The sequence below is a fragment of the Argopecten irradians genome, chromosome 2 (genome assembly GCF_041381155.1).
Source record: "Argopecten irradians isolate NY chromosome 2, Ai_NY, whole genome shotgun sequence".
NCBI lineage: Eukaryota > Metazoa > Mollusca > Bivalvia > Pectinida > Pectinidae > Argopecten > Argopecten irradians.
The window spans coordinates 40,510,255-40,537,348 of record NC_091135.1 but is presented as its reverse complement, the minus strand read 5'-3'; the positions used below and the strand labels follow the sequence as shown (position 1 = coordinate 40,537,348).

The following is a 27,094-nucleotide window of genomic DNA, read 5'->3' as shown; positions in this document are numbered from 1 at the left end:
ACAAACATGGCGTTGAAGTATCATAAGATGTAAACAAGAGAAACATACGGATCAGGCATTGGTTTCATAGTTTTCTTCTATTAAGCGATCTGTATATTTATTTTGATCGCAAAAATAGTTAACAATGCTTGATCTTGAAGTAGTTCCAGAGCGATCTCTAGGCAATGAACAATGGGAATTCGTTTTAGGTGAGTCATTCTTGATCGCCATTTGGCTTTTCTACGTACGTCTGTTATTGAATGTGCCCGATCGATCATAATTTCCTTCTTATAGTAGGCATACGTCTACAGCAATCGATGCATTGGAGTTAAAATAGTTTTAATTGTCTTATATGGCGGTATTAAATTTCCTATTTGACCAACAGGATTATTTCACAAGGGCAAGACATCATAACACAGAAGACATTCACAAGCCAAGGTGAAGGTCGATTCAAACAGCTGATCATGTTTGACATAAGGCTAACGTTAGGCTTCTTCTTTATTATTATTTAATACGTATCAAGGTAGCAACTACCGAACGTGCGGGTAATATTGTGTATCATGTTATAGCTGATATAGCGGTAGTCATAAATAGAGTAAATTCCCAGTAATAGAAGAATGGAAATATATGTAACTGGGCGAGAGCTTAGTGTGCCCCCAGCCGGGCTCGAACCCGCGACCCCGGGCTTAATGGTCCACCGCTCTACCGACTGACCTAAAGGGAAATTCCCCTGAGCGCAAAGCTAGAAGGCGACCGTATCTCTACATACAATTAAAACCTGCTACAAATACATGCACTTCGACTGCTCCAACCAGGAATCGAACCAGGTCTCATAATCTGGACAGGTGTGAACATTAAACAAATTTGGCATTACCCACTGAAAAAAATTAATGTAGTGACCACTGACCAGTTATAGAGTTTAGGACTAGAATCCTTCAGAGCTAAAGACATGTTCAGTCACTCTACCTAAAAGGTACTCCAACAATGTTAGAGATATAGCACGATGAGACACTTTTGACATCTAATATTATTGGATTACCTGAACGGAAGTCTCCATATACGTTACTTAAGTCTCCCACTACGCCGAAAGAACACTTGACTTTAATTGGTGGGTAAGACCAAACTTAGCAATAGGCAGAGTCATCTAGATGATAAACAAGTAACTAACTAGGCTCTACAAAAGGTGATGAGGACAGAGGTGAGACAGAGCCTAGTATTAAATAGGCATGTATAGGTACATGTGATAAACCAGTAACTAACTAGGCTCTACAAAAGGTGATGAGGACAGAGGTGAGACAAAGCCTAGTATTAAATAGACATGTATAGGTACATGTGATAAACCAGTAACTAACTAGGCTCTACAAAAGGTGATGAGGACAGAGGTGAGACAAAGCCTAGTATTAAATAGGCATGTATAGAGGTATGTGATAAACCAGTAACTAACTAGGCTCTACAAAAGGTGATGAGGACAGAGGTGAGACAAAGCCTAGTATTAAATAGACATGTATAGGTACATGTGATAAACCAGTAACTAACTAGGCTCTACAAAAGGTGATGAGGACAGAGGTGAGACAAAGCCTAGTATTAAATAGGCATGTATAGGTACATGTGATAAACCAGTAACTAACTAGGCTCTACAAAAGGTGATGAGGACAGAGGTGAGACAAAGCCTAGTATTAAATAGGCATGTATAGGTACATGTGATAAACCAGTAACTAACTAGGCTCTACAAAAGGTGATGAGGACAGAGGTGAGACAAAGCCTAGTATTAAATAGACATGTATAGGTGCATGTGGTAAACCAGTAACTAGCTTACACTTCTCCAACTGATTTCCAACTTCAAGTGAATTGTTCCTGAAGGCATTAAAAAACACAGGCAGACACATGCAAAGCTCTTTAAGTCTAGTTGTGTTCCTGAGTTGGCACCGCACAATGAAGAAAATGATTAAAGCTTTACTGCTAGACCAAAGTTCAAAACCTTAATCTCTTCAAACTGAATTTGGGCCGTTCCACCGTTTTCCAAAATGGTTGAGTTCAGGGCTCATTTGATCAAAAGATAATGAACGTAACCAAATATCATATTTAAACACAAATATTGGCACCAGCTAGGTCACCATCAAAACCTATTTCTCTGCCATTTTTGTGTAAGGATAGATATTGTCTCAAAATGGTCAATGGTCAAGTGAAATAACCATTGAGTCCATATATATTTTAACAGGAGTGAAAATTGTTTTTATGTATGGTGTACACTAATAAATATGTATGTTAAGCCTGTGTTCACTGCTCTGATAATCAAAAGAATTTCTGGGAAAAATGAAATCTTTGCATTTTGGGATGTTAAATCTTAATATGAAAAAGAAGGACTCAAGGAAATTAATGGTTTTGTCATTGTTCATACATTTATCATTACTGTGTAGATCTATGTAACATTGCTTAATTTTTTATAACAGGAATGCCATTTTACCAAGCCGTGAGCATCCTCAGGCGACAGGACCGTGTGATCAAGGGGGTACAAGTATGGTACAGTCAGCAGGTTAGTAATACTTATTCAGAGGATTAGGTCATCAGATTTTCAGTCTGTAATCTTTAAACCATTTACTAGTCCAAAGATAAGGACAAAGAAATTGAAATGTTAATAATGTTAACTCAATGTCCTTATCCGATATGTCAAAAACATTTTTTTCCAGATTCAGACTCTTTTAATGCAGTGTCACTTTGAAACATGAAATGCTGTTGACCATGATAATTACTCAATGCTGTAGTCTTTATCTTTCCACTTAACAATTCTATTAGGCTATCAATGGCTGATGCAATTGTCTGTGGAACAGTTTAAACTTGTTCTCAAGTTCCATCAGTGGGGAAAAGGTGAAACTTTTTTGCCCAAGTGTTGTTACTTTTTGGTTCGTCACTAATCAATTCAAGATCGCTGTCACAATTACCATTTGAAAAACACATTGAGTACGGTAAACTTATATCCAGCAACCAGATCATACACTAACATAATCATCCCAGGAGGAATTTTAGTCTGCAAAAATGAGTGTTTAAATGTGAGTCAGTTTCCATTGTTATGAACAGTAATTACCCTTTGTTTTATGGTTAAATTTTCCAAATGAATGACCTTGACCATCATTGAAGGTCATACATGCCAAATGGGTAATTTGTACTCAACCTTAATTGGAGTAAGTGACACATTGACCTAATATTGGGCCTATAGATAACTGAGGTAAATCTTAACTATCAAGTTTGTTACAAAAAATACCTTGAATTTTATCCAAGGTTATATGGTCTGAGTTAAAGAACTTGGATAACTTTACATGAACTTACTTACAGCATGCCAGGGTTACAGTAACGACTACCAAGTTTGTTAAAGTAACTTTGAACTGCCTTTGACATATGCATTCATCCAATGTTCCTGGACTCAAATGGCATGGCTAGCATTAAATGACTCACTTGATTCTGCTCAATAGCCAAGACTAATTAGATGTTTCTAAATATTCAGAGTTGTTGAACTTAAAACTTTCTTTGATGATTCAAATATTAGATATTTTAGGAATCAAGCAATGTCCCCAAGAACTTGAACGACAATTTTGATGGGCCTAGATTTGAAAATGAAATACAAATATAGTTTATTTTAATATAGTGTAATTTGTATAACATTTTTGGCAATACATTTCAAATTCTAAGAGACCCATTGGAAAGCATGAAACAGTTTCTTCTACAACTCAGGCCTCTACTTATACACTCAGTGGTGTTACGATTAATTGAGTTTGTCGAGTATCGTTGGTTTGAGGTGTTTGATCAATTAATCGCGTAAGAAATCTGTAATCGAGTTTGTCGGAATTTGCCGACACCGTGATAAACTAAAGAATAAAGTTAGCTGATCAGTAAAACATGCAAAAAATCATAGCCAACTTACTAAAATCATTCCCTTGTGTGTGGTTGTCACTCATATCATTTCAAATTTTAAGCGTCTATTCGAATTGAAGAGCACATAAGCACTACATAGTAATGTAAACGTTCAGATGAGCATGATTTGTGAAGAAAATAAGTGACATGAAAACATGACAGCATAGAGAGAGGCCTCGCGATCGTAAGCCTTTTTATATGAGACTTGTTTATACATCAAGAAAAAATAATCGATTTTAATCGATCATTGATTGGTTAAATAAAACTGGTGATTGACCATGAAATTTCAACCGATTCCCAACACTACATACACTACCATTATGCATTTATGTATTGTACAAATAGGAGAACCATCCTTATGAAAATTCATACAAACATGCAAGATAAAAAGAGACCTCGTAAAGCTTCAGGATGAGCTGATAAAAACTGCTAGAAACATCACACTGACATTGCACAGATGGTAGCATCATATCCACTTTTTCATTCTCTCAAATTTCAGGAAATCATATAATGACCAATACAATTGGTCCTAAATGCATATAATGGACACTGTCATGGTCAAGTGAAGACATAAAGTGGACAGATCAGATTTCAGCGATGCTGACATCTTTGTCCAGTTCTGTGTTAAGATGATTGCATTTATGTCCTTATTTTGGTCAATAGCCGACAGTAAGTTATGTTTTTTGGTTTCTGTGGATGGACTGGACAAAGGGTTAAGGGTCATTACTGGTCGTGTTCGGGTAGCGTCCAGTCAGAGGTATTGACAGTTTATTGTCTGAGGGAAGTCCCAGATATTCATTATGGTATTTGTATAGGCAGATTAGTACAGGGGACTTGTTAAACAAGGTAAAATAAAAAATTACTTCTGAATAATAACCGGTGTCGGAATATAACAATGTGATGGTCTGCTTCTGTTGTTATCTTCACTAATGAACCAACTGGCAAATATGTACATTTTCTGGCCATGGTCAGTGGATTATTCAGTGGAAGAAGGAAAAAAAAAAGAAGAAATTTCCATAGAACGATTTTAATTAGCTAAATATCCTTGATGAGGTTTTAACAAAGAATAGCTATAAAGCTGTAGAAAACAGTCTGCTGATTACTTATAATTATCAGTACTCTTGTATAAAATCACTAATCTATTGATTTCCTATGGAAGAATTTTGGACAATGTCCACTTTTCTGAAGTAATCTTTTGCCACAGAGAAAAAACCCTTACCAATTAATAGATCAGTCATACCATTTTTCCACAGAATTTTAAATCACAATATACAGCTACTTAGTATCTAAATATCAAAACAGTTCACTAATTTGGTAGTATTTATTTCTGATGTACATAATATTATTGATTAGTACTCCATATTTTCTGTTTCATCATAATAATTCTACAGATATTTCTAGCTTTGGTTTTAATGTAGTTAAAATTATGTAGATTTAGTGAAAATTGGAAGTTACAAGGTATTCTGTAGTCTGAGAAGGACATTTTGGTTACCATCTTCTCTCTTTCATTCCAAACAAAAATTTTGTGAGAAAATTATGAAAAGGTATTGTTTACATTGATGGAGTCCGGATACTTCAGCTGATAAGGTAATTATTAACAGATATGTAAGTGTTTTCAATGTTTTATTATAGTACCCACTACAGATGGATCTGGTCCTCAACCTCTCCCATGATGGTATCCGTCTCATCTTTGATCCCGTCTCACAGCGACTCAAGGTAAGTTACAATATCAGATGTTGTAATGACTAATCTAAATAACATCTAAATCTCATGGTTGCTTATTATTATAGCCCTTCACCATGGATATCACAATATCATATCTTTTATCTTGCCTCGGCAGAATTTCTACTCGCAGCTAATAATCTCATTTCAATGATGGCTAAGTTTTTATAGGAAAAACCTAGGTATTTTTATCCCCCGCCCAACAAAGTTGGCGGGGGATATACAAATGGGTTCCATCCTTCCGTCCGTCCGTCCGTCCGTACGAATGGTTTCCGGAGCATAACTCTAAAACCAGTAGAGATATTTCCATGAAACTTCATACACACATTGGTCTTATGGTCTAGTAGTGCCTTTTGCTATTTTTAGGTCATCTGACCCAAAGGGTCAGGATGACCTATTGTCATCATGCACCGTCCGTCGTCGTGCGGCGTCCGCCGTGCGCCGTCAGTCGTCCGCCGTCCGTAAACTTTTCATTCAAACGACTTCTTCGGAAGGCCCAGGGTACTCATATTTGGCCTGTAGGTTGCTGGGATGAAGGGCTACCAAGTTTGTTCAAATAAATGACCTTGACCTTCATTTAAGGTCACAGGGGTCAAAAAGGCTAAAATCTTTAAACGACTTCTTCTCAAGAACCAGAAGGCCCAGGGTACTGATATTTGGCCTGTAGTATGCTGGGATGAAGGGCTACCAAGTTTGTTCAAATGAATTACCTTGACCTTCAATCAAGGTCACGGGTCAAATAGGCTAAAATCTTTAAATGACTATGTTGTATTGTACTAATAGTCAGATGACCGTTAAGGCCCATGGGCCTCTTGTTAGGTTTTCACTTTTTGTACTTTTTTCCGTAACCATGGAAACATTGCTGAAAATATCATATTTTTGTACCAGGTTTGTTTCCGGAGCATAACTCTAAAACCAGCTGAGATATTTCCACGAAACTTCATAGACACATTCTTTTAATGGTCTAGTAGTGCCTTTTGCTATTTTTAGGTTTTCACTTTTTGTGCTTTTTTTCTTTAACCATAGAAACATTGCTGAAAATATCATATTTTTGTAGCAGGTTCATTTCCGGAGCATAACTCTAAAACCAGCAGAGATATTTCCACGAAACTTCATAGACACATTCTTTTTATGGTCTAGTAGTACCTTTTGCTATTTTTAGGTTTTCATTTTTTGCACTTTTTCGTTACCATGGAAACATTGCTGAAAATATCATGGTAAATGGTAAATATTACTTTGCAAAACTCGACCCATCTTTGTGTATATAGTCTAATATAAATGTCAAGGCTGTATACCTGATTCAACAATTGCAGCCCCGCTCTACTTGAATATTACTCCATCTTTCTTTAGCTCAACTTCCTTTTTCCTGTTTTTTTTTAATACATAAGTCTCCACAATCAAACTTACTTCAGCTTTGATATCTCCATTGGCGGGGGATCTGAATGACTATGTCCTTGTTTAATTTGAAGATTTTTTAATTGATTGAAAATTTTCTGTATAAATCACTCATTGTGTAATTAGGGTTTAATGAAATGGATCCAGAAATTCTTGTCTATTATACTTGTCTTTAAAATTTCAATTGCCGCTGACTGTAGGGGTGGGAAAATATGGAATTGTTGTATTGTAGTTACTAGTAATTGTCTGTGTTGCAGTGACCTCAATATTACTGTAAATTTTGGTCTCCATACCATTTTCCACTCTAACATTAACTCTGCCTGTGGACTTCGTCTTTGCTTCTACTCATCTATTTTTATCGACAAAAACGAACATGAATGAGCTTTAGTAAACAGAACCCGGGGTGTAAATTTTCATTTTTGTAATAAATCAAAAAAGATTAAAAATTAGCAGTAGCGGTTTTGATCCATTGACCGCGGTTACCACATATTTCCTCATCAGGTTATAGAAGCCCTGACAATGGCCAGTAATTTGAGAGATGACCATTTCTCATGTTATTACATTACCGCAGCAAGCTTTGTGTGGTTTTAGTCCTCAATTAGGCGCTGACAGTGTACATTCATGTAGCCCGTATAGTATCGGTCAGTAGTGGACAAAAGTCGTGTCTCTCCATCATAATCCTGTCTGTCTGGGGTATCGTCACTCAAGCATTGTTAGGTTGAAACTCTACTGTGCTACAGTAGTAGGGCGTCAGTGATATAATATTAAGGATTTTAGACACAATCATGTATAGTGATACACTAATGAATTATGCTTGCAATGCAGTAAAACTTAACTTGATGAATTGTTACAGGTCATTTTGTACTGATAATATTTTATTTGCTCTTGGTAAAGATATTGGTATTTAGAAAGTCTAAAATATAACAATGTACATTGTATACAGTCAATTATTCATGGTGCCATTTAGGATAAAAATGGAGAAAAAAAATTTAATCAACAATAGAACATTTTATCTTGTATGCAAATAACATTCCTAGAATAGTAGGTCAAATGCATTAAATCTGTTCATTTATTTAGACTTAACATCAATTTTATTTTAGAATCTTAGAAATTTACTGTGTTACATTACTGGTGATGCTATGGATACAGTATTTAATAAAAAAAAAAAGTTAACAATACACTGTGCACTAGCTATATAGTACCATTACCAAGTTGTTCACAACGTAAAGAAGCTCTGTGTCAATGTATTATACTGGTCCCAATGTGGAACAGGCTGGTCTTCATTAGTCGAGTAGAGCCTGTGTAGGTTAAATGGTGGTCAGTGACAGAGGAAAGTTAGCCTGTATTACAGCGGAGGTCATCAGGGTGGACATGGTGACACACCCCCTCGTAATGGATGACTTTTATCTCTTTTTTTATCAACTCAAAACTGCTGGCTTCATCAAATTAATCGGTTTTCACCACCATGGATCAGATTTCAGCCCACATATTTTCTGGGTGTTGACCAAATGTTGGAAGATTTTTTTCCTTGATATTTTATTTTTGGGCTTTAATAATGTTTCCTTGATATTTTATGTCTGTTTATATTCCATGTTCAATAAAACTTTGCTGTCTTAAGTTTGACCATTAAATGGCTATCACAAAATAATAAACAACATTGTCTCTTTGTATTTAGCAAAACCTGGAGTATGCTTCATGATGACCAAAATGTGACATACAAGAGAGCTGAGACTAACAAATTTTTACACTTTTCATTGTTTTATATGGTATAGATTAATACTGTATATAAAACCCAATGTAAAAAAAGTCCTGCTACATGACTATGCAACCTCATTAGACAATAGCCTGTCCACTCTATCGTATGTTCATATGAAGTAGAAAAATTGACTTTTTATGACCGTGTTTTTTGCCTGACCTCCAATTTGTAATGATCAAACTGTTCCAGCGTTTAAATTAGTTCACATCAAAGAGTTCACATGCGTCTTCAGTTGTGAATAATTGGTTTATACATTTCTGAAAGTATTTTTTCATCAAAAATATTGTGGAAGAGATATGTTATTGGGTTTGTAGTCAAGTCATTAAGAGGCCGTGCCAATAAGCATCAAGCTTTAGGTGGAAAGTGAAAAAAATAGAAATTCAAATTATATACTGTAAAGTAACCCCCTTTGGTTAAGAAACAAATTCCATAAAGAATTAAGTTGTTTGGAAGGCCATTTTGTACTGATTGGCATGGAAATTTGGTTGCCATGGCAACAAGGTCTCATAATTGGAAAAATGTTGAAAAAGAAGGATATTTGTATGGAAAATTCAAGCATTTATAAAAATGACATTTGTATGAAAACAAAATATATTCATAATATGAAGTATATTTGATTAAAATAAATCATCAATAAACAATCCAAAATTATAGGATGGTTGCTATGGTAACAGTAAATAGCCACATCCCTGATTTCCAAAAATTGACGAAAAATGTGTACTTTTTGTTGAAAAATTATGGAAAATCCGTACATTTGCCATGCAATTTATATTATTGAGGATCATTAATGGATGTTTAAGTAATGAAAGAAAAAATAAAATTGGGTAGAAAATTTAATCTGTTTTCTTAATGGATGACTAAAATTAGGTCATTTTTTTCACATTTTTATTAGAAAAATAGGGTCATTTCTGTTTGTTATTCTTTCAATGTTGTATTTGTTTCATTCAAAAAAAAAATATCACTGCTGGAAGCTTATTGAGTATGCTTAAAACTGATTAATTATATAAAAAGTGAAATTTTAGGACCATTTGTCATTGCAAATATCCCTAGCAACACTATTTATTCCTTAGCAACAGCTTATTATTACTTATATTTCTACTGCCCCTCTTTCAAATAGAAATAATTATATTGTCACTATAATATGTGAACTTTGACATTACTTGACACCAAAAATACAGTTAATTCCCACACCAAACCATATAATATATATGTAAATGGATTTGAGGGAAAAGGCAGATATAGAGACAAAACTGCATCAATAGAAATTCTTTTGTCAACTTTTATTCAGCTTATATAATAAAAAAGTCATCACACTATAAACATATGCCCTCATCAGTCATCACACTGTAAACTTGTGCCCTCATCAGTCATCACACTATAAACTTGTGCCCTCATCAGTCATCACACAATAAACTTATGCCCTCATCAGTCATCACACTATAAACATATGCCCTCATCAGTCATCACACGATAAACTTGTGCCCTCATCAGTCGTCACACTATAAACTTGTGCCCTCATCAGTCGTCACACTATAAACTTGCGCCCTCATCAGTCGTCACACTATAAACTTGTGCCCTCATCAGTCGTCACACTATAAACTTGTGCCCTCATCAGTCATCACACTGTGAACTTATGCCCTCATCAATCATCACACTATAAACTTATGCCCTCATCAGTCACCAAACTGTAAACTTATGCCCTCATCAATCATCACCCTGTAAACTTATGCCCTAAGCAGTCATCACACTATAATCTTATGCCCTCATCATTACTGAGACATCAGTCATCAGAGTGTAAACGTATGTCCTCATCACACTATAACTTTTGCTTCTCATCAGTCAGAATTACTTGACTGTAAACATACACTTATTACATCAGTCATCACACTATAAACTTGTATGCCATCATTCAACATTCCCTCACCAGACTGAAATATCTTCATTAAACATCCTTTCACAACATTTGATGTCCTCATTAAAAAAATTCAACTAAAATGATTTGTCTATATGGCTTGATAACAGATCTCTGTAGACTCATTTTGTGAATGTATCTGTTCCAAACTGAAATTAAAACCAACACACTTTAAGCTTATTAATTTATCTGAATTAATAAGCATCACTTTGGTCTTTTGATATCACACACTTCACCAAACTGTGTTGGTCAGTTCACAACTAAGAGTCTGCACAGTGGTTAAGATGTCCCGACATATTACCACAAGCCCTCCACCTCTTGAATGCGGGTTCGAATTCCATGTGGGGCAGTTGCCAGGTACTGACTGCTGGTTGGTGGTTTTTCTCCGGGTAGGCTGGCTTTCCCCCATCAACAAACCTTGCACGTCCTTAAACGACTCTGGCTATTAAAAGGACGTTAAACTAATATTAAGAGTATCCAGCTTCATTTCAATTGCTTGGTGAAAGTAGAGTGATAAAATGTCTGCTAGACAGAACTCCATGTATTTTAAGTATAGAACAAGCGCCTTCGATGGTATGTATAATTACTATGGTCTATGGGTCTCGCACTGGTATTTTGTGGAACTTTCTTAACTTGGTACGCCTTGACAATTGGTCCATCAGCAAAATGCCAATACCTGATCCACTGAGTCTTTTAATGTAGATGTCATTCTAGAAGTAAAAATTGAAAAAAAATATTTAAAATTTACTACTAATTGATTTCTAAAACAGAATGTATGTTTGCAAAATTAAATGATACAGATAATATTGCCATAGGCAGCACAAGTTTCAGAGTCAACATTTTAACAAATTAAGCTTAATAGAATCAGAATTAGAGACAGAAAAGTTTGTACAGATGGTCAGAGGGACACTACATTAAAAACACACACACACATATGTACACGTTTGTGTATGTTTTATGGTGGAACAATTAAATGATATGAATTGCAGTAAAACATCCGATGATTCAATTAATCTGTGTTTTACTGTTCAAGAAACATTGACACTTAAGTTATACAGACTGTACCGACTGTGTCCAGGTTGGTGTTTTACACACATATTGGTTTAAGCACTGGGGTGTCAGTCTTTTATATCGTTATCTTAAATATTTAAAATGTCACAATATGAAATATTCTTGTTAAGAGAACAATCAGTAACCTATATTACTAGTATTAGAGTACTTGAAATCATTTCTGTTTTGTCTGACTATACATAAAAATAATTTTATATACCGGTATGTGAATGTTTCTACATAATACATGATATAGTGCTTTTATATAGAGTCTACATAAGAAATAATTCCTGTACTACTAACGAATTACAGTAATAAATGGCTGTACAGCACTTAAAGGACGTACAGAAACTGAAAACAGAAAAGGAATATCCAACAATCATTCATTCAAGATATCAATAATTTAATAAGTTACTTACACTTACTAAATATTGCATGTTTTTTAAGTTTTATTTTTTCATGTATATTTATAATAACTTATACACCTAGATTATTCTAGATATTATAAAATAGTCAGTTTCTTCAAAATTTTCATCAATTTATCTTTACCATATGGTCATGATCAGTGATGGATCCAGAAGGGTTGAAAAAGTTTTGACAGTCAGGCAACCGCCCCCTCCACCCACCCCCACCGGAATTGTCTTTGATTCTGCCACTGGTCAATGTACTCTCAACGAACTATATATAGCTATAAGGTTATACACCGGCAATAGAATAGAATATATGAAGTGATTTTTGTTGGAATTCATTCAATTTCTGTCTCATTAAAACATTTGCATAATAAAAAAAACTTACCAAAAGTAATCCTGTCACTTCTTCTCCATTCCTCCGCACATATCAAGGCCAAAGACATAGTTAACAGCACATTTATGCAGGCTTGAAAACATGCTGTTCTGTAAATAGATCGCCTTTTGTTGTTTCATGAATGGAGAGTTCCAGGCAAGGGAGGTAATTATATACTCAATCACTGGCTAGACTGGTTCCCGCCTCAGTTACCTCCCTTACGTACGCTTCACTGAGGACCGGTAGCGGGTAGCCATCTTGAGTGGGAATTCCAACTCCAGAGTAGTGCGCATCATTTCTGCGCATGATATGTCATCATGGAGACGGCTACTTCCGTTAAGAGAAAATAACGTCATTAACGTCGTTCCTATGAACACTCTAAACTCTGTTAGCACGAAATGATTTCAAAACTTAAGATCTTATTTACTTTTGTTTATAAATCGTTCAAATAAATTATTTATTCTTTACGTTAAGGTCCGTCGCTTCGTGCTTAAAGGGGTTTCCCACGCCTAAAAAAAGTGATGCAGGCGAACCGGATATGTAGATTGACCAATCAAAAAAATCATCATGGTTACCCGCTACCGGTCCCTAGTGAGCGGAGCGCAGCCTGGCGGAGAGTAGAGAACTAAGGGAAGGGAACCAGTCTAAATCACTGGCAAGGGAGATAATCCAAATGCTCAATTATGCCAAATTTCAGGAAATTCACAGGAAAAATATATAATTTATTCTTTCAATTTCATTTTTCTACCCAATTTTATTATTGATTATTTTTAACCAATTAATGCTTATTGTTTTAGTATAAATAACATTATCAAGCAATGTATGGATTTTGAGAAATTTTTCATTACTTTTAGCAACATTTCAACATATTTTAACTAATATTTTGGGGGTTTCCGGCCTCTTGGATCTTAAGAAAATTATGAAAACATATTTTTTGTTAATTTTTCACACGCCTATAAGGATTTAATCAATTTAAAATGATGTGCATTATGAAACATGGCATAAATTTTAAGAAATTTCGTTATTTTTAGATTAATGCATTTTTTCACATACATAATTGTATATACCCCCGGTTGCCATGGATACAAAAAATATTTTTTCATATCAACCAACTTTTTATGATTAGTTCTTTATATATAACAAATAAACAAACAATCATCAACTTCTGTGATTTTCACACTTTCCACTAATATAGTGTATGAAGCTCGATGCTTATTGGCACGGTCTCTTAAATCTTTAGACTTAACTCATTGACCCCTAAACACACATTTGAACTCTTCTGATTCAAAGACTGGAACAGTTCATCAAAAAAGTTTCAGGTGTAAATAAAATTTAAATTAGATCATGATCAGGTACAAATTGTCACATAAGGTCCATAGATTTGCCAAGATAGTGGTGTCTTTAGTTGGTCAACACCTTTCTGAACTTGGATTGGTTGGGACATTTGATTCGTTTAAACATTATGGAGTTTTATTGGTTGATACATTATGACATTTTATTGGTTTAGACATTATGACATTTGATTGGTTTAGACATTGTGACATTCTGATTAGAAGAAACCATAGGTTACTGGGTTGGCATAAACATAATGGCCTGTAGATTGACGGAGTGGTTGTCTTGGATTGACTGAGATACAATGGTCTTAGATTGACTGTGATATGAATGCCTTTGATTGGCTGAGATACAATGGTCTTAGATTGGCTGTGATATGAACGCCTTTGATTGGCTGAGATACAATGGTCTTAGATTGGCTGTGATATGAATGCCTTTGATTGGCTGAGATACAATGGTCTTAGATTGGCTGTGACATGAATGCCTTTGCTTGGCTGAGATACAATGGTCTTAGATTGGCTGTGAGATGAATGCCTTTGATTGGCTGAGATACAATGGTCTTAGATTGGCTGTGAGATGAATGCCTTTGATCGGCTGAGATACCATTATGACTTTGGATTGGGGGAGATGTTTTACATTAATTACTCTTGTTGTAAGGAGACATAGCAATTTGTTTACTGATGGCATGTCATATATTTCCCAGGGCAATAGAATGTTTTTGTTTTACCAGGATTCAACTCCTTCTAGCATGCGTACATTTCACTGCTTCAGTCTTTATGTTATCTGTGTCTATTATCATGTGAATGTTACTTTATTTCTCCTCCTCAAGCATATGAAACGTCCTCTGTTGTCATATCGTTTGTTTATTGGTATACCTTTGAGAGTGAAATCTCACATGCAACATCTTTAGACCAATCAGAGACTTTGTGAATTTGCTTAAGACTTATATAATTTACCAACAATGTATAAAAGATGTTTCAGAATTCTGCCCTAAGTGCATAATATTGTAGGTAAGTGATTATATGTACCATTGATGATGAGCTGTTTAATTCATCGAAAAAGCAAATAAAGTGAGAGATGTGTATTAATCTTGCTTTTCATGGTTTGATTAGTGGTTGTACGTTCCAAACATATTGATTTTGATAAACACATTGATAATGGTACAACTATAGAGAAGATGTGATCAGATATTCTGTAGTACAGTGAGGATAAACGTGGTATTTCTGAGGTCATTGAACTGTTTATATGGTGATTAAAATCTTCACTGTAAACAGACGATGACTTATAGGTTTACATCGGATGCAAAAGAGATACATTAAAAACTTTGTTATTGAGTAATGATTGAACTGTGATGATAATAGGCCATTTTAGGTTTACAGATATTGATGCATATTGAGTGGAAAACATTATCCATAAACAGCACAGATGTGACCTTACTCAAGGTAACACAGCAAACTATTGTTGAAAGGCTACCATAAAACAATACTATACTTTTGATATTTATTAGCTTCGAAACAATATGAATTCAAAAAACGAAGAAAATTGAAATGAGACACATTTTTGTTTTGAAATTTTTAACCGTATTTACATATTTTTGTTTTGAAATTTTTAACCATATTTAAATCCATGGATTATTGAACACCATGATAAAGCAGTAGGGGTCTTTCCTATTACTGTACTGTAGATATCCTCTGTAGATATAATTGTTGTAATATAGCTAGTATGAAGGTCATTGAAGCTTGCTTATCAGATCTCATTATAAATCCATGTATAAAATCTTAATATTTGGGGGACATTCACTGTACATATGGACACATGGTGCCCAATATTCTCCCTTTATGCTTCTATCTTTGGGTTATGATAGTTGATTGGTCACAATGCCAGCTACCTCAAATTTCTCACTTGTCATCCATCTTGCTGTCCTAGTCTACACCTAGCCACATCACATTGGCTTTCTATTATTTGGGATGGAGTTTGAATCCTATGGGACAGGTACTAGTAGTCAGCCTAGTCTAATGTATACTTCAGCTTTCCTCCATTTGAAAATCTTGCATGTCCTTGAATCATAGCATTTATTTGGATAAAAAACTGACAAACCAAACATTTTATATTTGTATACAGTCAAACCTTTCAATAAAGGACACCAAAGAAATATAGCATACATATCCTTTATAGACAGCCAGGTGTCCTTTATACAGAGGTATAGTAATATAAATTGCATCAAATGAGGTCGATAAGACAAATTTCCTTTATAGAGAGGTGCACTTTATAGCAGGTTTAACTGTACATTGTATATAATTTTGGTTCTGTCATAATGGTCAATAATCTTCTACATTATTTTCGTTGGAAAATGTGTATGCATTTCTATGAAATAAAAAATGCATATTCTAAAACCTAAATGTTTGTAGTTGATGCATGCGGCAAATTCGTTGCAAACAAAACATATTTGTAGGGAACAGCTGGTTTTCCTCCCTCACACAATAGGAACACTTTACATCGCCGTAGGTAGCCACTTGATGGATACGTTTTGGAGGGGGAGGAAAACAAACGCGAAATCTGATCTCCTCTTTTCTGTGGCCTTGCTTCCGCCTGACACAGGGGCGCAGGGATGTCAACCTCCCTAGCATCCCCAGACACACTCACGCGGGATAATATGGTCCGCGATCCATCGGAGAGACCACTATAAAACCGATTCATCATGTCACAGATCTATCTATTAGGCGCCTGCATTTGTAATTATCTCATTTTCTACATCCCTTATCAAAGTTGTAATGACACAACTAACATGGTGGAATGGTTTCCACAATAAAACGATTGCAAGTGACACCAAACTAACCCTTTGAGGTCATTTGTAAAATGTCAACACTTACAGTTTTGTCGGATAAGTCAGTGTTTGAATGATTTTTTTCAATATTTTGCTATTGAAAGGAGGACGTTGGTCCTATAGTCAGTTGTTAGTTTATATGTCATTAGAATTAATTGTAGATTTATTCAAATGGTAATGAAAGCAAGTTGATTATGATAGGGATAATTTGTTAATTGCTATCGTTTTTTTATTACATTATTAATTATACAACGTTTAAAAGAAATAAGACCATTGGTCTGGTACAGTTACAGTTAACATTTGGCAGAGCTATTGGTCTTTGTGCCCTTTCACCTTTTGTTCCGAGTCAGATAGAAGTAATTATCTTAATTTCACTCATTTTAATTGTGAAATGAGGGGTAACTGCCCAAATGCAGGCATCTTCTGTTAATAAAATGGAGGGGGCAACTGAATGTTACTGATTCATGTGTGACTGTCTTTTCCTGTCACATCACATGTCAACAGTCCTCTTTGTAACTTTGTAACATTATGAATTTGATAGAGCTGTATGTCTTAAAGGGATTTCTTGTTTTCTATTGGTTGATGTTGTCTATATGGTTTATCTCCACTAAGCCTGGGTGATGGTGTCTGACCTTGTATAACCTTGACCTTATATGACTTTTCATGAAGGCTCAGTGGACACACGTTATTACTGACCTCAGATAACTGACCAGTCCATGAATATCTTTAAATGTGATGCAGATTGCAGCTGACCACAGAAAAATTATTATTTATGGTCAGAAATAAAAATCACAATGGTCTTTTTTTCTGTTTTAATCAAAATAGTTTCCTTTTTGCCATATGCAGTTGTCCAGAATGGCCGTAGCTTGACCAGCAAGGCCAGTTCATGGGTCATACTGAACAATGAAAGTGTTAAGACAAGAAAACTTCACTTTTTATGGCCATCGATACAGTTGGTGTATTCTATATTAATTGGCTACTGACCATTGTCCGAAGTGCTAAAGTTTGACCAGGTCAGGACAGAGGTCAATCTGGACACAATGCTAGGCCAGTGGTCAGTTCGAGACAATAGGAATGTTTAAAGTGTTTTTGAAACTGCAATCTGCCTTGCCAATGACAATTGGTTGATTTATACGCTGGCAGTAATGATCGTACTCTCTTGGGCCGAGGTACCAGTCACTTAGTCACATTATTAGCATTGGATAAAGATTTCAAAAAAGTCATTTTTCACCTAAAGAGATTTGTAACTGTCTGTAGATTTTGTTCCCTTTGTTGACTTGTATAAATTTGCCTTGATTGGACCGATTTTGTACAAGGAAACTGTTAATCTGATTATAAATGAACAGATTTAAAATAAAAGTCTCCTCATAATTTATTTTCGGTGCAAAATCATATTTAAAAATTGAAACTACCTGGGTAGTGTATCCTTAAAGAATTTCATTTTTTAAAGGGATCTACGAAACATGCAAAAAAAAAATAAAAAAAATAAAGGTATTAAATGTATTAAATTATTAGATTAAATTATAAAATAAACAATAAGTAATGCATCTAAAACAATAAAAATGAGTTTGATTTAAAGATTATACTTTTGCTTGTATCAATTGGAAGAAGAATTGTATACTGTAATTTACATTGTTTTATTATTATTCATACCCTAGTATTTAAAAGCTTTTAGTGAAAGACTGATGATCAGCATACTTTGAAATGTGATAAAACTGGCAAGATAATTAAAGATGCTCCACCGCACAGCATAAACAATACTCATCATTTGAACAATAATTGGTGTTTAATCGTGTATATATATATATGTCTATTTAACACAAAAAATAATATAAAATAACAGATTTTGCTTTTGATTCATGCGCAATCAGTACTTCATTCCATATAGGACATAGTGTCACGAAATTTTATCGGGATGCAATTAATTATTTTCAATATTTCTATCTTAGTAAAATCAGAAGCTCAAACTTTTCAATGGTGGTAATGGTGTAAATTAAATAACCTTTGTAACTGAAGAAAAATACTCAATTGTCTGCTCCTATTTTGTATTGAGAAAGAATACCATTTGTCAGAGGTGAAGCATCTTTAAACAATAGTAAACTTTAAAATTTACCCTGTAGTATAGATTTGTCAGTGTCTCCAAAATGAATCAGTTCCTGTCATCAGTCGATTTGTTTTCTCATGTCATTTAACATTTATGACCACATAATTGGACTTTTCAAAGATAAAGTATAACCATAATCTTTACAGTAAGGACACCTAAAAGTTCACACAAGTAAAATGGTGATGATGTTTGTATTTTTCAGATCATGGAAGTAAACAATATGAGTAAAGTGCGTCTAAAATATTGGTAAGTATACAATACTGAATGTGGAAAAATAAGAACATTTGATATATTGATGTAATAATTACAAGTTCTACACTACCACATGGTATGTCAATCATCCATTTTACATTACAGTGGAGTACATTTCAACTCCCCACAAGTTCAGCCAACCATAGAACAGATTGACCAATCGTTTGGCGCCACACACCCAGGTGGTAAGTAATTAATTAATCTAATATATACATCTATCAAAATGTCAGATTTTGATTTTCTATAAACAATTTTCGGAGAAATCCCTCACTGTGAATAAGTTTCATTACTGATATGGTAGGCCTAAACATAGACATTAGTCCTAAAGTATTTTAATTTCAAACTTTAATTGAGAAACTAAATCACTTGTAAAAAATGTTTAAGTAAATATAGTAAATATTAATGATCTTTTACCACAAAACTTTATTGGTTTATTTAGCATCAGTAATAATGATTTTCATGGTAGCAACTCTAGTATAAAGTCTGATTGTTAGAAGGACCAACTTAGATAAGCTCTTATCTGATTTCAGTTTACAACTCTGACAAACAGCTTTTTGTTTTGAACTTCCGAGGTCTGTCCTTTGATTTCCCCATTGAGTCAAAGTTTGAGGTAATATTTAACACTGGAATTGTCTTTATTATTTCTCTGTGCATGGGTTCTAAATAAAAATCAGTACTAATTGTTTGATTTTGAAACAAATTTTATAGATATTATGTCAAGGTTATGCATGGCTTATATTTGCAACCAGAAGGCTTTAACTAATATTGTTTTCCCGAATGGAAGATTTAATAGACTCATAAATTTTTCTCTTGGCTTAGCTCAGATCAAATCCTATGATTTGTTCCTTGGTAAATCTGTGTATTAGAACTCTTTACTTTATTGTTCAAATCAGCAACGTTGATATGATAATTATGATAATAAAGGTAGATGAAGGTTTACCATCCTTTTTTCTTTCTCCAGCCTAAGTATGCCCACGGCCTGGGCTCCCTACAGTTCCCTAATGGGTCATCACCAGTTGTGTCCAGAATGTGTGTTTATACAGGAAATAGTCTCCTAGACACCAAGTAAGTGAAACACAACAGGCAGAAAAGGACCAACATGGCATGATAAGCTTCAAACAAAAATAATATTGATTTTTATAGCCAAGAAATCATATAATTATTGGTCATTTGGGATGTGGAGATTAAAAAAAGGTGGTCGCTAAGGAAGGTTTTGAATATTTACAGCAGTGCTACCCCAACTGAGAACGATGCGTGTATATAAACCCCTACCGCTCTGCCGCTGACTTGTATCGATGTATTGAATGAGTGAAGCTAGTTATTTATAGACTCGAGTACTGTCGCCAATCCACAGGTAAATCGCGGGCGCTCTGGCTACATCAGCTGTACCAAACACAATCGTAAATGTTACAAATACCGTAAAATCTTGTGTTACTTACACACCAGTGTACTTTGCACATGTATTTTTTCTTATGGCTTCTAATGCTGAAAAAATCTACTATCTACTAGTATCGGTATATTTTTGCAATTTTGGGGAAAACGATGTCCGGGGAACCACAAATTCAGTGTTATAAAGGTGGTAATTTCATTGCAAAACATTCACAATAAATACTTGACAACTTGCACAAAAAGTGTTGTATTTAGAAGAAATAACATAATATAATTGCACTGTGTTTGTTTTCTTTTATTGGCCACCGTAACTGAAACAGTGAAATATATCTTGCAGAACATGTCAAAAACATTGGCAGTCCGCCGTACTCGATCCGTACACATGTCAATGTCTGGAGATATTACACATGAATAGTTATCAGAACTATTTGAAAATATTATAATTTAGTTACTTTAAAATTGCCACAATAAGTTATAAGTGTGTTTGAGATCATTAACAAACTTTAAAGAGCAATCCGATAGCATTTACGTTGGCTTGCAATAATCACATTGTGAGTAAACTCACTACCTGTACGGCACCAGATCCAAGCTGATGGCTAATTATATATTACAGTACGGTTAAAATGCCACTAACCTTGTAGCTTGTCAGTTTTGCTGTAATAATATTACAAACCACTTATTGAAAATCCTAAATATAGGACAGTTTAGGACTCATCTTATAAATCCCACGTGTGTTTTGACTTTTTGCACATGGCCTGCAGCCGGGACATGTTATGGCGGTTCCCTACGTAATGAGCATCGCTAGATCTATAAGGAGTTTCATAGGCAATTTTACTAGAAATATGAAGATTTGTTAAGATATATAAAATAAAGAAATACTAGTCAAGTGAATTTTTATGCAATTTGAAGAATAGTTGTTTTGTTTTTAAGTAGATACAGACGCATTGTTGATGATATATAGATCGGTTAAGCTAACTAGCCATTCAGTTTTGTTAAGCTGGATGAGAGGCCCGAGCGTAGCATCCAGTACCAATTTACCTGTGGATTTGGCGACAGTACTCGAGTCTATAAATAACACGGCAACAGTACACTCATTCAATACATCGATACAAGTCAGCGGTAGAGCGGTAGGGGTTTATATACACGCATCGTTCTCAGTTGGGGTAGCACGGCTGTAACAGTGCATAAAAGGTTGAACTTGTCATGAAGGCCATATAAGTCATGAAATGTCTACCATGACAAAAAGCTTTACCATTGCACATAAGGCATTACAAGGTGTACAATGTCTGAAGATCTAGGTCTTGGATAAAGGTATCCCTAATTCAGAAGTTGTTAATATTTACATGTCGGTTTATCTGTTACAGAGCTCCTCCACTGCCAATCATCTGTTTCCAAGGCAACTGTTTTGTGGAGTGTGTGGAGGTGCTCCGTGACCACAGGGTATCCAAAGGACTCAAGTTTTTACTGATTACAGAAGGTCAGTAGTATCAATATGTTAGGAACATTCTAATACAACACAGATCAAATATATGTATTTTTCATCAAATAATTTTTAGCAGATTAGCTGTATCGTTTCTTGATTTATTCTTTTGCAAAATACTGAACAAATTGACTTGGTTGTTTTGTACAGGTAACGGGCCCGGAAAAGTGATAGACCCCAGGAAGAAATCTTTGGAGAGGATGGTAATGTTTGGAGATTCCTGTCAGGTATAACATCATAACACTATTGATCAACCGTACTAAGTTTGCATTCCCATTGGTAGACAGTATGTCTCTTAACTTGTGTAAAAGAGAACAGGGGAAACTATACATTCCTCTCAAATAATGGCCAAAAGTCAAACCTGTGTCTCTGATGTGTAAAACTCTACCGACTGAGCCAAAGACGCATATCATCATCCGTCAGCTGAATGATAAAAATTGTATTTAACACGATATACAAGCGACACTGACCCGCTCCTTTTACATTTATGTTTGATTCTGTTATCATTGAGAGAATATGAAAGATTTGATCCATATAGGATGCACTTTAATGTTTAGTCATTACCGGTATATTTTGATCCACAAGATGTGACTGGTTATTTGTATCCATATGCTGCAATTCTTTAGAGGTTATATTCTGATTCACTGGATGTGAATGGTTTAGAGATTATATTTTGATCCCCAGGATGTGATTGGATCCCTTGGTTGTCCTGGTAAGGTGTTCTACAAGGCCGAGGATAAGATGAAGATCCACTCTCCCGATGCTCACAGAAGATTACGTTCTCGCTGTTCAGACTATTTTTTCAACTACTTTACCATGGGAGTTGTAAGTAGATAAACTGCTGATCATCTCGCATATCACATGGTTTAAAATAAAGGTTACCATAGAAACATAACATTCTATTATGCTATAAAGAGATTAAATTTTTAAGGAAAATCATACAATCATTATGCATGGTTATAGTTTTCAACTCATCAGATGTAATTTTGTTTGCCAAGGTCACCACTTTGGCGTTACCGTAATTAACAATGATTATAAAATTTGGATCATTGGTGAGCATATTTTATCCTATTTTCACAGGTAACTTGTCATTTGGTTACCATGGTGTCAAATGAACTGTGACTAATGAAATACAAATGCAATGACTTTCCCCTGAGAATTTATTTGTTAATAGTGATCGAATGGTGTAGTGGTTAAGCTACTCGCCTTTCACCTAGCCTGCTGTAGTTTGATCCCCGGCACAGACGTGAAAAGGTTAGGGGTCACCTGCCTGATCACCTGGGTTTTCTCTTCGCGTTCCGGTTTCCTCCCACACTAAGACCCCTCACACACTTTCGCAAACGATTTAAAATAAATGAAGTTCGTTTATTTTTCTGTTTGTAGGACATTCTATTTGATGCCACCACCCACACAGTGAAGAAGTTCATCCTACACACAAATTTCCCCGGCCATTATAACTTTAACATGTAAGTAGAATACAAATAGAAATGCAGAGTTATCTACCTTCTGGAGAAAAAGGGTGATGTGTTGTCATTAATATTTGTAAGACGGTTACATCATTTTCCTACAAACCAATGACAAAGTCAACCAGACCAAACAAACTGTGTATTAAACATCTGTCAGTAAAACACTTAATTTGTTCATTGTGTTTTACAACTTTATGTGAAGAGCCTATTAGCTAAATTTTGATCAAGCCTTGTTACTCATGTTATGTTTGGTTTTAAACACCATTTTGTAGGAAAAGATTATGTTTGTTGATGAAATGCAAAGCTTTGATCTGATATTCACCGATATGTATACGGTTGTAGGTATTACCGATGTGAGTTTGATCCAATATTCACTGATATTTATACGGTTGTAGGTATTACCGATGTGAGTTTGATCCGATATTCACCGATATTTATACGGTTGTAGGTATTACCAATGTGAGTTTGATCCGCTAGTATTACCGATGTGAGTTTGATCCGATATTCAACGATATGTATACGGTTGTAGGTATTACCGATGTGAGTTTGATCCGATATTCACTGATATTTATACGGTTGTAGGTATTACCGATGTGAGTTTGATCCGATATTCACTGATATTTATACGGTTGTAGGTATTACCGATGTGAGTTTGATCCGATATTCACTGATATTTATACGTTTGTAGGTATTACCAATGTGAGTTTGATCCGATATTCACTGATATTTATACGTTTGTAGGTATTACCGATGTGAGTTTGATCCGATATTCACTGATATTTATACGGTTGTAGGTATTACCGATGTGAGTTTGATCCGATATTCACTGATATTAATACGTTTGTAGGTATTACCGATGTGAGTTTGATCCGATATTCACTGATATTTATACGTTTGTAGGTATTACCGATGTGAGTTTGATCCGATATTCACTGATATTTATACGTTTGTAGGTATTACCGATGTGAGTTTGATTCGATATTCACTGATATTTATACGTTTGTAGGTCTTAACGATGTGAGTTTGATCCGATATTCACTGATATTAATACGGTTGTAGGTATTACCGATGTGAGTTTGATCCGATATTCACTGATATTAATACGGTTGTAGGTATTACCGATGTGAGTTTGATCCGATATTCACTGATATATATATGGTTGTAGGTATTACTGATGTGAGTTTGATCCGATATTCACTGATATTTATATGGTTGTAGGTATTACCGTTGTGAGTTTAAGATCCCAGTAGCTGTAGAGATGGTCAAACCCAAACTGGTGCAGACAGACGACAGCTCAGAAGAGGAGGTGGTCATTACAGCGTACTCAAAGGTACAAACACCAAGGGTCAATGATTGGGTTTTAGCTCAATTGCCTGAAGGGAAAGTGAGCTTATACTGTGGTGTGGTGTTCACCCTTTGATATTTTCTGTTCTTGTCATGATTTTGAGGGAGGCATATAGTGTTACCAGTGTTTGTCCCATTCTGTCTTGTCCCTATCTACTATGATTTAAGGAGATGGAACCACTTATGTCTTACAGATATATCTCTTATCTACATACTCCATTTAAGTTTTTAAAAATCAAGACTTCAAATTCATCTCAGAAGACTCATTTGAAGTCTCCCAACACTAAAGCTGCAACAGCTCATTATGTTTCATGGGGGGAATAAATTAAGGCTTGCAATATAAATCAAGTGAACAATGACATGTGTCAAATATGAAAAATTGTTGAATGTATTCTTCTCAATAAAACAAAAAACAATAAAATATACGTGGTATGACACTACTATAATAGTTTGCAATTGATCATCACATGAATATTATAAAATCTATTGGTTGTAGTGGGATACAGTCCAGGACTACCTAGTCAGGCCTGACCAGCGTCCAGTTATCCTGAATCGGTCATCCTCCACAAACACCAGCAATCCGTTTGGATCTACATTCTGTTTTGGGGTACAGGACATGATATATGAGGTAGGATTTGGTGTAGATATAAACATAGGTCTAGACATATGATATAAAAAAAATTCCAAAATATTTAATTTAACAGTATGAAGGAATATTAAATCAAATTTTATTCAGTAGTATAATTTTAATTCATGTATGACATTTTTCAAAAGTAATTGAGATGTTTATGTAAACATGTTACACACTAGCCACTTCATTGAGGATTTTAAAAACTTACCAATTGAAAATTTGAGTTTATTTAATTCACGTATGACATTTTTCAATAGTAATTGAGACGTTCATGTAAACACACTACACACTAGCCACTTCATTGAGGATTTTAATACCTTACACACTAGCCACTTCATTCAGGATTTTAAAAACTTAAGACGAATAATTTAAAATAAAATTTGAGTTCAGTAATTGTCAGGTCATGGTCTTTCTTTTCCTATTTGATAAAATCCCTGAACGCGGGGACATGTATTACTTCAGCAATACTTAATATGCTCGTGTTTGTAGGTGATGCATAACCAACATATCGCCTCAGTCACCATCTACCAGAGTACTACTGGGTCCATCCGTGACACTGGATCGTGACGGGTCGCGACAGATGGAAGAACGCCAGAATTCAACCTCTAAAACGGTGTCAGCTGATGATGCATTTACGTTCTGGGATACGCTGCTATTCGAGTCACCGAGAACATGTGAAACAGTGAAAATGAATGTCCAAAAATGCATAAATTTTACATGCGTATTTATGTAACAAGGTCAAATAGCCACATGTGAGTGAGCTTATGTTGGTCAGTTTGAGTGTAATAACTGGTAAATATATATCGAGTAATACTCCTTTTGCCTCGAGGAAAACTGATGATTATCAGATTTAAATCTAACAGCTGTGCAAGAAGCGTAGTGAAATAACTTGGAATCCTTGCCAATATTCATTCAGGCAATCGAAATAATCATGTGATCGAGACAATGGAATACCAAAAACATTCATAGAGACAATGGTATGTTTGTACTGTAACAGTGGCAAGTCTACCCAAGGGACAGATATAAACGTGTACAAGTGATAGTCTTGAAGGGCAAGTTTCCTTAGACATATAGGGATCTCACTGCTATAGTGATATTATCTGTGATCTTTTAAAGCATCAACGACCATAGAAACGAAGATTATTTTAATTTGAATGGACTAATTGGAATGGTGGATTTAAAAGAATGGTCAAACTGTGATGTTATTGTTCTGATATTGACCTACATGTATTTATTTCACTAACTTGATGGTATGCTATTGTACATACTTTTGTGGCAAAAACACTTCGTCCATCAAGAAAATGTTAGTATTGTATTAAATGTTGGTCAATTTTGGAACAAGGTTTTAATTGAAATTTTTTATTGGGTACAGTGTATATCTTTTTCTGTTTCTAAATCAAAGCATATTGATCTTGTTTTTACATGTATAAACATTTTATTTTCAATTCTCTTTTCATTTATTTATGATTGTAAATAAATAACTTATTATAAATCACAATTTTATACTTTGTTTCTGTCTTTAATATATCAAATACTGCTCTTTGATTTCCAACTATTTTAGTATGATGAATTTTTCCCTTCGTCATCATTAGAGGTGCCATTTAGTTTACTATTTTATAAAAGTCGCTCTTTGATGATGTTAGAGAATTGATATTTGATATACCAGGTATCAGAACATATAAATGGTCTTGAGAAATTTGGGTAGTACTATGTAACAAGTAGTCAACATTTTTCAGATTACCAGCAATAAAATGAATATAATACATGTA

General features: G+C 34.8%; 1 protein-coding gene across 1 annotated transcript; it reads left to right on the top strand.

The window, feature by feature from the left end:
- Positions 1-27,094, top strand: LOC138315483 (phagosome assembly factor 1-like). The gene is made up of 14 exons (XM_069256536.1): positions 1-188; positions 2,430-2,512; positions 5,518-5,601; positions 18,966-19,009; positions 19,121-19,200; positions 19,546-19,625; positions 19,977-20,080; positions 21,769-21,881; positions 22,035-22,111; positions 22,569-22,709; positions 23,268-23,350; positions 24,569-24,680; positions 25,191-25,322; positions 25,815-27,094. Exons 1-14 carry the CDS (start codon positions 125-127, stop codon positions 25,890-25,892), a joined length of 1,275 nt encoding a protein of 424 aa, XP_069112637.1. The 5' UTR covers positions 1-124; the 3' UTR covers positions 25,893-27,094.

Excerpts from the sequence above, each read along its gene's own strand:
- LOC138315483 (XM_069256536.1), top strand. The coding sequence starts at position 125 with ATGCTTGATCTTGAAGTAGTTCCAGAGCGATCTCTAGGCAATGAACAA. Across the intron at positions 19,626-19,976 it reads CCATTGAGTCAAAGTTTGAG|CCTAAGTATGCCCACGGCCT; the intron begins GTAATATTTAAC and ends TTCTTTCTCCAG. Across the intron at positions 22,112-22,568 it reads TGTTTGGAGATTCCTGTCAG|GATGTGATTGGATCCCTTGG; the intron begins GTATAACATCAT and ends TTTGATCCCCAG.